Here is a 12,115-nt window from a genome sequence, read left to right as displayed (position 1 = left end):
AGTGGTGCTGCTTCTAACACTGCCGCCACCAGACTACTTGAGCGGCTGGACACAAAGAAGCTTGAGCGGTGGAACGAAGCTGTCCAAACCATCGACTTCTCACACTCAAGCCGCAAAGCATGGAGCATCATCAACAACCTCACTGGGCGCTCAGCAAACTCCCCTCGTCAGTGCCCCGTTTCTGCTAATGCCATCGCTTCCCAGCTAGTGCAGAACGGGGTGTACAAGACAAAGGACCGTAAGGCATCCCGCCTTGTTGCCAAGGAAGTATCTGCCCTATGGCGAGTGGAAACACCACCAGAAGAAACAATCTCTGGAGACTTCACTCCAGAGGAATTCGCCACCGCCCTCCGCCTAGTGAAACCACACAAGTCTCCAGGGCCCGATAAGATCTGCCCTGAGCTTGTGCTCCATGCTGGCCATGCCCTAAAGTCCTGGTTACGTAGATTCCTCTCTTCCTGCCTGCACCACCTCACAATCCCAAAAATCTGGAGAAGAGCTTTAGTAGTTGCGATCCCTAAGCCTCACAAGCCACCAGAGGACCCAAAGAGCTATCGTCCGATATCCCTCCTCTGTGTTCCTTTCAAGATCCTCGAAAGACTGATCTATGCCCGCGTCAACCCAATCATCGACCCGCTCCTTCCAAAAGAGCAAGCTGGGTTTCGGCGCGGAAAATCCACTGTAGATCAGGTCACACTGTTGACCCAGGACATCGAGGACTGCTTTGAGGCAAAAAAGAAGGCCGGCGCTGTCTTTCTAGATCTCACAGCTGCCTACGATACTGTATGGCATCGCGGCCTTACTTACAAGCTGCTTCGCCTGCTTCCTGACCGACATATGGTCCATATGATCATGGAACTTGTCAGGAATCGAAGCTTCACTCTCACCACCGGCAACCCACGGCGAAGCAGACTGAGACGCCTGAAAAACGGCGTCCCACAGGGATCGGTCCTGGCTCCACTTCTTTTCAACATCTACACCCACGACCTGCCAACCACGGTCTCCGCAAAATACGCTTATGCGGACGATCTGGCAATTCTCCACTCCACAAAGTCGTGGGAAAATCTAGAAGACACCTTGAGCCAGGACATGCAAACCATCTCAGCTTATCTCCAGAACTGGCGACTGAAACTTAGCGAAACCAAAACTGTGGCGGCAGCTTTCCACCTACACAATCGGGAAGCTGATCGTGAGCTACATGTCCACAACAACGGAAAACCTCTGTCCTTCTGCCCCGAGCCAAGGTATCTTGGGGTGACATTAGACAGATCGCTCACATACCGCCACCATTTGGTGTCACTGCGCAAGAAACTGACATCCCGCGCTGCATTACTGAAGCGCCTGGCAGGCTCTAGCTGGGGGGCGAGGGCTGACACTTTGCGAATAGCAGCCTTAGCCCTTGTCTACTCTTCAGCAGAGTACTGTGCACCTGTCTGGTGCCGCAGTGCTCACTGCCACAACATCGACACTGCCATAAACAGCGCCCTGCGCACAGTGACCGGATGCCTGCGTCCCACACCATTGGACAATCTCCCCATTCTCGCTGGCATCCAACCTGCTGAGCTTCGTCGCGAAGAAGCCACTCTGTCCCTCGGTCGACGGGCACTGGGGCCTAATCATCTTCTCCACCACAAGATCTCTGCCTTCCCAAACGGGCACCCCCGCCGACTGAAATCAAGACACCCATTCGTGCCAGCCGCTCGGCTTCTGATCAACGAAGCTGACAAACAAGACATCTCTGCGGCTACTTGGGCGGACCATAAATGGCATTCTGAATGGAGGTCAAGCACCACCAGACTCCATTCATTCATCCCCGACGCCGACACACGCCCCATCGGCCTGACACTACAGAGACAGGCATGGGTGCGCCTCAACCGTCTCCGTACGGGCGTCGGGCTTTTCCGCTCAACCATGCACCAATGGGGAATGGCTTCTTCCTCCTCCTGTGAATGTGGTGCCGAGGAACAGACCGCAGACCACATCATCAATGACTGTACCATCTTCAAGCCACCTAACGGAGTGGAAGGTCTGCGCGTCATGGATGATGAAACTAAAGACTGGCTGCTCTCTAGCAGCCTTCCAGTGTAGTCCGGGAACATCGTGAATCTGGGGTGGTAAAAGGATAGACCCTCGGCCCCAGAAGCTCAGACGACGACGAATAAGAAAACTATTTTAGCCTTTAGTTTTATATACGGTAAGATATATTATTGTAGCCAATGCATTTTTCAAGCCGTTGTGGCTTACGCACGTATAGACATAAAATAAGTCGTCCAAATTAATAAATAACAGCAGCATAAATGGAAAAGCCCGTGTAAAATAAACAGTGAAATGAATGTGTTTGTTATGGGAAGCAGTCATGATGGAAACGTTTATGTAATACAAACGTAACATAGGCTAACTGTTTATTTGTATTTCCGATTGCCAGGCACGTGACTTTAATTTGAAATGAATACAAAGTCACAAATGGGTATGGTGCTTTTCACTCCCTCATTTTAGTGATCTTCCCATGGTCGTCTTCAACAGCCCTGACTTTGTTTCTCAAAAAAATTTCATGTTAATTTTGTTCTTCACAGAGAAGCAATGGAGACCGCTCGTATCATAAAAGAAGGGGCTTTATATGACAACACAACAAACGAGAAGCAATGCTACGGTCTGAGTAAGAACGACAAGAATCTATTTGTATTTGAATTATGTCATCTGATCGACTTTTACCATCGGTTTAATGTTAATCCAAAACATGTCGTTTTGCGGGTTTTGTTCAGCACTTCGCAACAAAACAGATAAGAACTGTCACCCCTTTGAGCTACACCTCATAGCCTCACTTTCTATTCTGATCCAACGGAACTTACTATTTCAGCTTTCCCTGACAAATGTGAGAAGTTCTACCGAGATCACTCGCTCGAATGCTTGAGAAGTATTTGGAAGGTTGCAGGCTGCTCTATGCACGGTTATAAAGAGCCAGGCAATTTGACCAACGTGATCAGGACGAATTTAATGGCGATGACCATTCGGTAAGATCAATAACGTTATTTAGATTATATCTGAAACCAAAACAATGATTCTTTTTAACATATTGGGTTTTCCTTGACTAAACACTTTTGCTTTAAAACCAACAGCAGTGAGTTGACTGACAAAGGGCATGAGCCTGACCCCCACCTGGCAGTCAATGTTTTATGTCACGACTGTAGTAGCACACAGTGACCAATGGATTAAGCTTGCCCCGTAAATATTCAGCTGCATCTGAATAATCGTGAAAACAACATGTCCTTCTCGAAACATAACTAGAAGAATTTACTGTGCATGTATGAACCTATGAGAGGGGCACGGCTTCTACAATTGAGCTTAAAAAAGTATTTTACTTAAAGGATAAATTGTGTGTTAGTCTGCTGATCAAGTCTTGTAACAAAATCACATGGTCGGCTTTCAGATATGCAAGAAGAACGATGTAGTTGTTTGACATTTGAGTTCACGTGATGCGATTTCGTCGTTTTCAAGATAGCAAAAATTCTGCAATTAACAATTTTTAGACAAGTTTTGGATTTCATGGAACGTACTTACAAAGCCGCCTCTAACTTCCCAGCAGGCAACCGGCAAGAACAACTCAATTGCTTCGGCACATGTGAGTAGTGACGTAACGAACATTAAACCAAAGTTTATTGTGACATTGAGAGCTCATTTTTTACCAGAATATCTTTTCAGTGATCAGTGACTTCTGTAATCAGTGACTTCTGTACAGTCTCGAGTGACGGCTGCATAAATGGGAATTGTCTTTCAGTTTTCTTATTTTTGTTTGGTTACAGTTTTAACCACTGAGTGCCCTGTATTCCATGCGCCATTGGAGGAATATTGCCTCACATCGATCTGGCTTGGAGCTGGATGCACGAGAGGCGGCATTATCACTCCTTACAAACTTCCAAAAGAAGAGAGATTGATTGTCTGGGATGATGACTTGTAGTAAGAAATGATCTAACTTTCTGCAGTCAGTTTTCTTAGCTTTTTTATACTTCTAGAAGTTAACACAACTTAAGTGGAGAAGAGGTTGTTCCTAAAGCATATAAATAAAGCAAAGCGAACATTACTTGACTTGCATTGTTCTTTCTATGCCGATGATCAACATCAACATGCCCGAAAATCAAGCTTTGTTTGTTTATCCATATAAAACTGGGTGACGTTAATTGGTTTGACATTTTTTTTGTTCACACGAAAAATATGCGTTTGTAACATAAACAAATCAGTGAAAAACTTTTTACAATTTTGTGTTTATGTTATGTACGTATATATATGTATATTTTGATTAAAGAAAAATAAAATAAAAAATACGTTAAACCCATTGACGGCACTATGTTTTGTATGTCCGTGGTACAACAAAGTAAATTCTACGAAAGCTCTCCAAATTTAATGTTTAACGATAAACTGATTTGTTAAACTTTTGCAGGCTAACAGTTCATTAAGATACGGTTTTAATCAACAATGTAATTTTATCTGCTTAAGCCTCGGAACCACCGGAAAGTCGTTATGCTTAGAACGACCGCACCGGTCAATTGACCAGGCGATAAGGATAGCGCTATTTGCAAATGCTCCCGAGACAAATTATCCCGTTTGTAATTGGTAACCGGGCTAATGATAGAGCTGACATCAAATGGGTTTGGTTATTCGATGTAGTAGTATCAGAAAAATGTCAACAAAAACTTAAACTACAAAACTACGGGAAACTCGATATACCCAGAACGACCACATCGGTCATTTGATCGGTCGATACGAAGACAAGGATACTGTTATTTGTAGATGTTTCCGAAATAAATTATTTAATTGGGATGGAAAAAAGCCTATGCCAGAGCTTTTGTCAAGTACATTTGATTAATTATTAGATGCCTACAAGAATACTTTTATCCAACATTTGCACTTACCGGTCAATTGACTGGTGTGGTAGTTCTAGGTATATTTACGATTTTTCGTAGGTTTGTGAATGTAAAGCGATTATTTTCATAGAGCACGTTGTTCATACCTAGCTGTAGGGTTAGCCGTGATATCAGCCGAATATAATCTTCTCATTTGCAAAAAATATCGCAATAAACAAATGTCTTACCGGTTTGGTATGGTACTTCTAGCGCATAAAAATAATTTAGTTACAATTAGTTTCACTAATTCTATGTACAGCAATACACGTGTTGCTATGACGAAAAAGTTTGAGGAAGCTGCAAATGGCGAAATTCTTGGCTTACTTGAGTGCTTCGGCGGTAAGATATGTTTTCTTAATGATAATATTATGATTTTATTTATTGTCATTCTACAACAGCTAAGGTCTTTTAGCGACAGCGCTCGTTTTTAATTTTGTATCAGGTTTACGATGTCATCACATTACTACCTGACTTATTCTCACTGCGTTATGCAAGAAAGAACTCAATCTGTAGCGTTTTTGAAGTCTTCGGTTTGAGTTTGACCCGACCTAGAATCGCTTTCGGACTAATGACCGCCAGAGCCGAAGCCATTCGGCTACTGTGCTGGTATTTTTTTTCTTAACCTCACTTTCAATTTAAGCAGAGGCATATATTGTACAGTGCTGTCAACTGTGAGCGAAGCAGTTGAAATGCGTTTTTGCCAAATCAACAAAGCATGAAATTTAAAAGGACAGGAAATGTAAATCGCATTCGCGCTTAGGTTTCAGATAGCTTTCAACGTTAGTCGACGAATTCGAATCTTGGGTGTGCTATTCGACGAAGCACACTGAAAGCAACATTCTGGCAAAACATGAAACAAGGAAGACATTAAGAATAACCTACTTGTTACTTTGATGAGTGACGCAAATTCACCAAGTTGAGCTGCATAAACTTAAAATAATTATATTTGCTGGCATTTTCTTGGTGTCCGACAAATTGTTTGTAAGCAATTGTTCGTAAAGCAATTGTTCGTAAGCAATTGTTCGTAAAATTAATTCTTTGTAAAACAATTCTTCCTAAAGCATTTTTTCGTGCATGCAGTTAAAATTTGATGTATACGAAGAAATGCTTTACGAAGAATTGTTTTACGGATTTCATTTTACGAAAAACAGTTTACGAACAATTGTTTTACGAACAATTGCTTACGAACAATTGCTTTACGAACAATTTGCCTATAACCTATTTTCTTCTTGTTGCATAATATTTTGATTTCAACCAATCAAAATGCGACACCGATTGCAAGCCGCTTTACGTCATCTTATTCATTTCTGTTGTTTAGTTCTACCTGGTAATTGCACTGACTTCAAAGGAAGGCTTTCTGTTGCTTGTCTATCCTCTCTTTGGTTGAGTGTCGGTTGCAAGGCACATGGGCGAGGGTTTCCGCATAAGCAAACACCGAGAAAAATACGCAGGATGTACAAAAATTTTAATATCAGGTAAAGCTTTAGTTAATTAAATCAAACATGTGTTCCTCCTTAACAACAAGTCATGGTGGTACGAACAAGAAGGTCTGGTTGGTTTTGAATCTTTATTCTCGGACAGGCAAAGCCTTAGCCGGTTATTCCTGGTAGTTTCGCATACTTGTAGAGGCTCTTGACACAGGGTCGGTTACCGAGATTGGCAGAGTGAAGTTTTCCGATTGTTGAATTGTTATTGCCAGGGAATTATTCCATTCACTAAGTCCCGCTGAATGGAGAGCAGTCCTGATATGTGTTGCTCAAGCTGCTTAAATGCTCGCCCAAAAGTTGAACTTGCGCCGCGTGATCTTGAGCCGGGCAATTAACCACTGAGCTAACGGGGCGGACTAGTAGAAGATGAAAATGGAATCTTAAGTATGTGCTGGCTGAACCATTTAACCAAAATAATTACCGCTGGGTCCTACCGCAGGGCCAAAACGTGTCATTAGGCTATATTTGTTTTGGTTGGCTGTTATTAGCTTCTTGACTGCAAATGCTTGATTCCAATTGGTTTGAAGCATCATGGAAATCAAATACGTGTTCACCTCAATTTCAGGGAATCGTATATGCTCATGCTGAAGGTCCTTCAATCAGCAATGAAAGGAAATGCCACCGATCAGATTGCCTGCTTCGGAAAAAGTAACATGGCCTATTTTCAGCATTGGTTTGATATACCTGGAAGCTGCTACACTTTTTTTTTATGAAGTTGTGCAAATAAATATGAGCTTATCAATATCAGCCCTTTCAAGTATAGTAGCCTATACATATTTCTTGTTTCATGTTTTTTTAATCCAACAGTTAACACAGAGTCTTACATACAAGAATAAACGAAAAGCACAAAACATAAAAAACTGATTTCACTCAATAAAAATGATTTTTTTTACTGCACTCGCTTCTTGTTCAGCTTACCCCGCTATTTGCAAAGTTTACGAAAGTCCGTTGCCAATCGATTGCTTGGTGGCCGTGTGGAATGGTACAGGATGCCTCGACAGAGGGCGGACTTATCCAGGGAAGCTTACAACTATTTTCCACACCATCTGGGAAACCATGGACCTTGGGTATGTCTATATCGTGTGTAATCAATCTCCTTATACATATTTTTAACGTAGGTTCGGTGCATCTACTTGTTATATTGCCTTAAATAAACTAACACAGTTAAAATATAAGCTGTTGTAGGCTATTTTACGATGAACGAATGGGCAATGAAACAAATAGAAGTAGCCAAAATTGTGAGCACATTTTTTACGCATATTGTGGGCATGAACATTTCAAGCATTTCAATATGATTATTCATAAAATTTGATTTAGTCGTATTCCATACATTTTGCATGCTAAGCTGATATTCGAGTTTGCTCCGTGAACCCTGGACTAACTGTATGTCACAGACATACCTTATTTCCGAGAATATTTGATTTTCTTATGAAGATGTTAAAGCAGTTATGTTGTTTTGCAAGGCGGGCGCAGCGATACGTCGAGCATTTGAGACGCGATGCTGCCAAAGGTAATGCCAAGGCGCAGTGGGATTGCTATGGCATCGGTAAATACATTTCCTGTCGTGTATTTAGTGTAGCTGAACGATAAATAACTCTGTGAAATAACAAAAGTTTATGGCAATACCACTTTTTCGAGCCAATTTCTTAATGAAGAACCATGGAAGAAAATATTTGCCAACATTTGAACCCTCCCATTAAGTTTCCAAGAGTAAAACCTCCCTATACTGTCGTATGCACAACGCAGAAACAATTTGGAAAGATCGAAGACGCACACAAAACGTATAAACTGTTAATCTTGCAGCTTGAATTCATGCATTTGTGCTTTCACTGTTCAGCTTCTTAATTGAGTGACCTTCAATACTTGCTGTCTTTAAATATTTAGAATTTTTAACGGAATGCAAGTCGTTCACTGGTCCACATACATTGCGTTGCTATAATGCTATATGGACAAGTGTTGGTTGCATAGAGGAAGGTTATGAGCATCCATCTAATCGAAGCTATCATGAAATCAGGGCTTTGCATTTGTTGAATAGATAGTAAGTTTCTCAACTGACAGTGTTAGGTTAACTTGTGACGGTAAACACAGTATACAGTTATATTCCTATGGTGGTTTCAATTAGAATGTAGATAACTCCACATTATCGTAGACTACATCGAAATTGAATTCTATTTTATAAGCTTTGTTATGTAATAGTATATACCAAGGTCACGTGTTTTCTCATTTTTAAGTGAATACACAATTTTTCAAAATGTTGGAAAATACCTCATTGAATGACCTGTTAAATCTCATAGATTAGGAAGAAAGTGAGCGACCTTCGAAAGGAAGTGTCTCTTGAAATGTTATTTTGTACCTGTCTGACGACATCCATAGTAATGGTGGAAGCTAATTTCCAATTTAGTCCTTCTAGATATATGCTATTCGCTCTCAGCAACCACTGCAATAAGAGTTGCTACTATCTTGTAGTCAACCAACTATCTTTTTCTTCAGTCAAGTTGAAGAGGAAATGCGAGAAATAAAGCGACTTTCTAACAGCATGGACGTGGTGGCTCAATACGAATGTTATGGTTTCGGTATGTTGTTTTTCGTGATTTTATCGTGGCTCATCATGTATCCATCATCTAATATGCAGAACATTCTAATTTGTTTAATTTTCAACATCAATAAGGTTCTAAGATTTTAGGAAGAAATCATCATCCATCTTTGAAGTAAAATGGATGATGACTTTTTCCCAAAAGCTCAGAATAGAGTCTTCCGCACAAGGGTAAGACTCTATTATTTAAACATTAGCCTACTTGTGAAAAACTTAGGAGATAGATTTCTTACTATTTTTCATTGAGTATATGCTAAGGGAAAACAAAGAAAACCGAGTTCTCTGGTGGTTAGGTATCATCCTATGTAGTGTTAGTGAAAACCAAGTCTTAACTACCAGGCGAAAACCTAGATCCGATAAAAATCCTATGTATTTAAAGATTGAAATGATTACTAAAATTATGATATATTTATAAGGAGAGGTGCTGTGTTCTACACTTTTCTGGTTTGCGTACAGATAAAGTCTTTCATTAATGAAACCGGGCATTGCATTCTGCTCTAGAATTTCCAAACGGTTGTCGCATCTTCGAAGGGCCACACCCTCCTTTGTGCCTGAACACCGTTTTATCTGATGCTGGTTTCAATCAATATCCGGGAACATATGATGCTAAAGTGAATGACACTCTCAACAAGATGACCTTGAAGTAAGTAGCTTATCCCAATTAGTGACAACTCGGAACAATATGAAATGTTGCAGGTCACTGTCGTACGTGTCCATTATTGTTTATTGGTCACAAAGAAGTTGTTTTTAGTTTTCATGGGGCCAAAGTGATCCCGATAGCAATATCACTTTCAAAGATGTTAAGTCTCGTTTTGACCATACTTTTTCAAACTGATTGAAAAGAAAGTTCCGATGATGAAGACTTACCAATTAATGACGTGTAGTTCACCTGACCTTGATGAAATGAAAAATAGTAAAACTATAAAACCTTTCGATTTTTCTGACTTGTACTGCAAATGACAACGTCTTACTCTTATTAAACCAATATTCTGTTTTAATGGGGTCAAAGTGACCCAAGGAGCAACATTACTTGAACCATTGTCGGCTGCATTGCCGAGTGGTGAGAGCCCTGGAACGACGTTCGAAAGGGCGCCGGTTTGACACCGCTCAAGAGCATGCGGCTGTCTTTAGTAAAACACTTAAAGGCATGCCTGAACTGAAGGTGGTCACGAAGATTGGCTTTACTTGCCTTCCCATCCACTTAATGTAAATTTTAAATTCTAAATCTTCAATCACCGGGTGTAAGCCTGGATACGACAAACAAACAAAACTCGAACCATTTTAAATTGCAATCAATGTTCAGTTGCGTTAAAATCATACGTTCCAATTTAAACGCCACAATATTGTTCCAGAGAGCTGATTGATCATGTTAATGACCTCCGAGAAGAAATTGATGATGAGTTGGAGACATTTGAACCTGCAGGTTTGCCACTCATGATTAGTTTGAAAGGTCTCATTCTCTTTAGGAAAATGCGGTGCCTGTAGTTGCCACCTAACTAGAAAGGTTGTTGTTTTTACATCGTTTCAACGTTGCTAGATTTAAAAATGGCAACATTAGATAACCGGATAATGCTGAGTTAGGTTTTTGTCCTCATAATTTTCATTGAAATTATTACCTGTTTATAAAAGATGCAGTTTTCAGTGCTCACTCAGTTAATATTTACCACAACACTTGAACGCCTGAACCAAACGCCTGAACCAACGCCTGAACCAAACCATTTAAAGCGAATTAGAGCACACAGTTTCCAACTTATGTCGGCCTCAAGATTTTCTGGGGCTTCCTTTTTAACCGATGACTTGTAGGTTATGTGGAGCATCGTTTCTCTTTATTGGATGTGGTGTTGGTGTATTGATCGTTATGTGTCAGTGAGATCTTTACTTAAGTAATTTTCTTCAACAGATTGCGACACAATTTATCCGCCATTAACTCTGGAATGTCTCAGCAGCGTCTGGGTCCATGTTGCTGGTTGCAGCGCTGATGGGACAGATTACCCAGCTAAGTTAGATCCGCTCGAATTGGATGGAAGATATGCAACGAAAACATTAAAGTTAGTATTGTGTATCTAGCTATCTACTGTATTTACCGGGTGCGAGGATTTACATTTTACACCCTCCATTTTTGTAGTCTGTGCATTGTCTCAGCGAACTTGGAGTATCCAAGATCCACGGTTAGCGGATAGAACCTCGGCTTCATACCACGACCAGTACGAAGGCTATATGTACACCGTACAAGTGTCCATGGCAGTTTCTCCAAGATTACATGAGGTCAAATTCAAATTTACGAAGCGCCAAAGCGTATCGAATTGCTTGGTGCTAATTTGAATATTTTTGTGTTAGCCTATATATTGTGGTGGATAGGAAGAGAGCTAATCGGAGTCCAGTCTTTAGCTTGATACAACTGATTTAATAACCAAATTGTTTTGTAAGAAAAAATGGAAATGCCTGCATCACATTTCCATTGAATTGTAACTAAACCACAACTTCTTACAGGCAAGTGAACAAGTCCATGGCTGCTGTAAGAGTGAAAGCATTTTCTCCCAACAGAGACGCTCAAATTGAATGCTTTGGAACAGGTAATACGCCTTAGGACAACGAGGAATGCTGGTTTTCACCTATATCTGTACGGTACTCTAGTTCTTTTTGACAATGATGCAAGGTCTTCAGACATTAAATTATTATAAGAAATACCGATTTGCTGGCTAGGACAGCCCAGCTACAAGTTGAAACAGTGCAGTTTGAACTTCGAAGCACTTTGTTGAAATGGCAGAGATCAACGAGAACTGCACTAAGTTTCATCCTACTTTATCCCGGCGTTGTCTCAACTCCATCTGGCTGTATGATGTTCGTTGCTATCCTGAAGGCATCCTCTTCCCAGGAGGACTGGACACTCCGGAGTTTGAGGAAGCTTGGGGAAGGAAAAACTTCAGGTTTCAAACTTTGTTAAAATTTATCTTTGAGGGTAAAAACGTTGAAACGTCCGAGAGTATGTCACGTGGGTTCCAATCATGTGATTCTGTTACGACGCCCAGTTAAGTTTAAGATTGAAAAAAGAAATCGCTTCCCGTTTCTAGCCAAGCTAATACGTGGGATGGACACAGTCGCATAAAGGACGGAGAGGTAAAGGGAGCTAGCCATCC

At 41.0% G+C, this 12,115-nt stretch overlaps 1 protein-coding gene across 1 annotated transcript in view; it reads left to right on the top strand.

The window, feature by feature from the left end:
- Positions 1 to 12,115, top strand: part of LOC145786921 (uncharacterized) — a 39,425-nt gene that overhangs the window by 25,772 nt on the left and 1,538 nt on the right. The window contains exons 45-60 of the mRNA XM_082598663.1: positions 2,574 to 2,656; positions 2,858 to 3,011; positions 3,528 to 3,619; positions 3,801 to 3,954; positions 5,158 to 5,237; positions 6,217 to 6,373; positions 6,951 to 7,033; positions 7,299 to 7,452; positions 7,849 to 7,931; positions 8,270 to 8,423; positions 8,876 to 8,958; positions 9,480 to 9,621; positions 10,331 to 10,401; positions 10,879 to 11,026; positions 11,469 to 11,551; positions 11,746 to 11,905. Coding sequence (XP_082454789.1) covers positions 2,574 to 2,656; positions 2,858 to 3,011; positions 3,528 to 3,619; positions 3,801 to 3,954; positions 5,158 to 5,237; positions 6,217 to 6,373; positions 6,951 to 7,033; positions 7,299 to 7,452; positions 7,849 to 7,931; positions 8,270 to 8,423; positions 8,876 to 8,958; positions 9,480 to 9,621; positions 10,331 to 10,401; positions 10,879 to 11,026; positions 11,469 to 11,551; positions 11,746 to 11,905 — 1,881 coding nt within the window. The remainder of the gene's footprint in view (positions 1 to 2,573; positions 2,657 to 2,857; positions 3,012 to 3,527; positions 3,620 to 3,800; positions 3,955 to 5,157; positions 5,238 to 6,216; positions 6,374 to 6,950; positions 7,034 to 7,298; positions 7,453 to 7,848; positions 7,932 to 8,269; positions 8,424 to 8,875; positions 8,959 to 9,479; positions 9,622 to 10,330; positions 10,402 to 10,878; positions 11,027 to 11,468; positions 11,552 to 11,745; positions 11,906 to 12,115) is intronic.

The sequence above is a fragment of the Aplidium turbinatum genome, chromosome 17 (assembly GCF_918807975.1).
Source record: "Aplidium turbinatum chromosome 17, kaAplTurb1.1, whole genome shotgun sequence".
Taxonomy (NCBI): Eukaryota; Metazoa; Chordata; class Ascidiacea; order Aplousobranchia; family Polyclinidae; genus Aplidium; species Aplidium turbinatum.
Note: the sequence above shows the minus strand (reverse complement) of the source record. Positions and strands in the feature narration are given on the sequence as shown.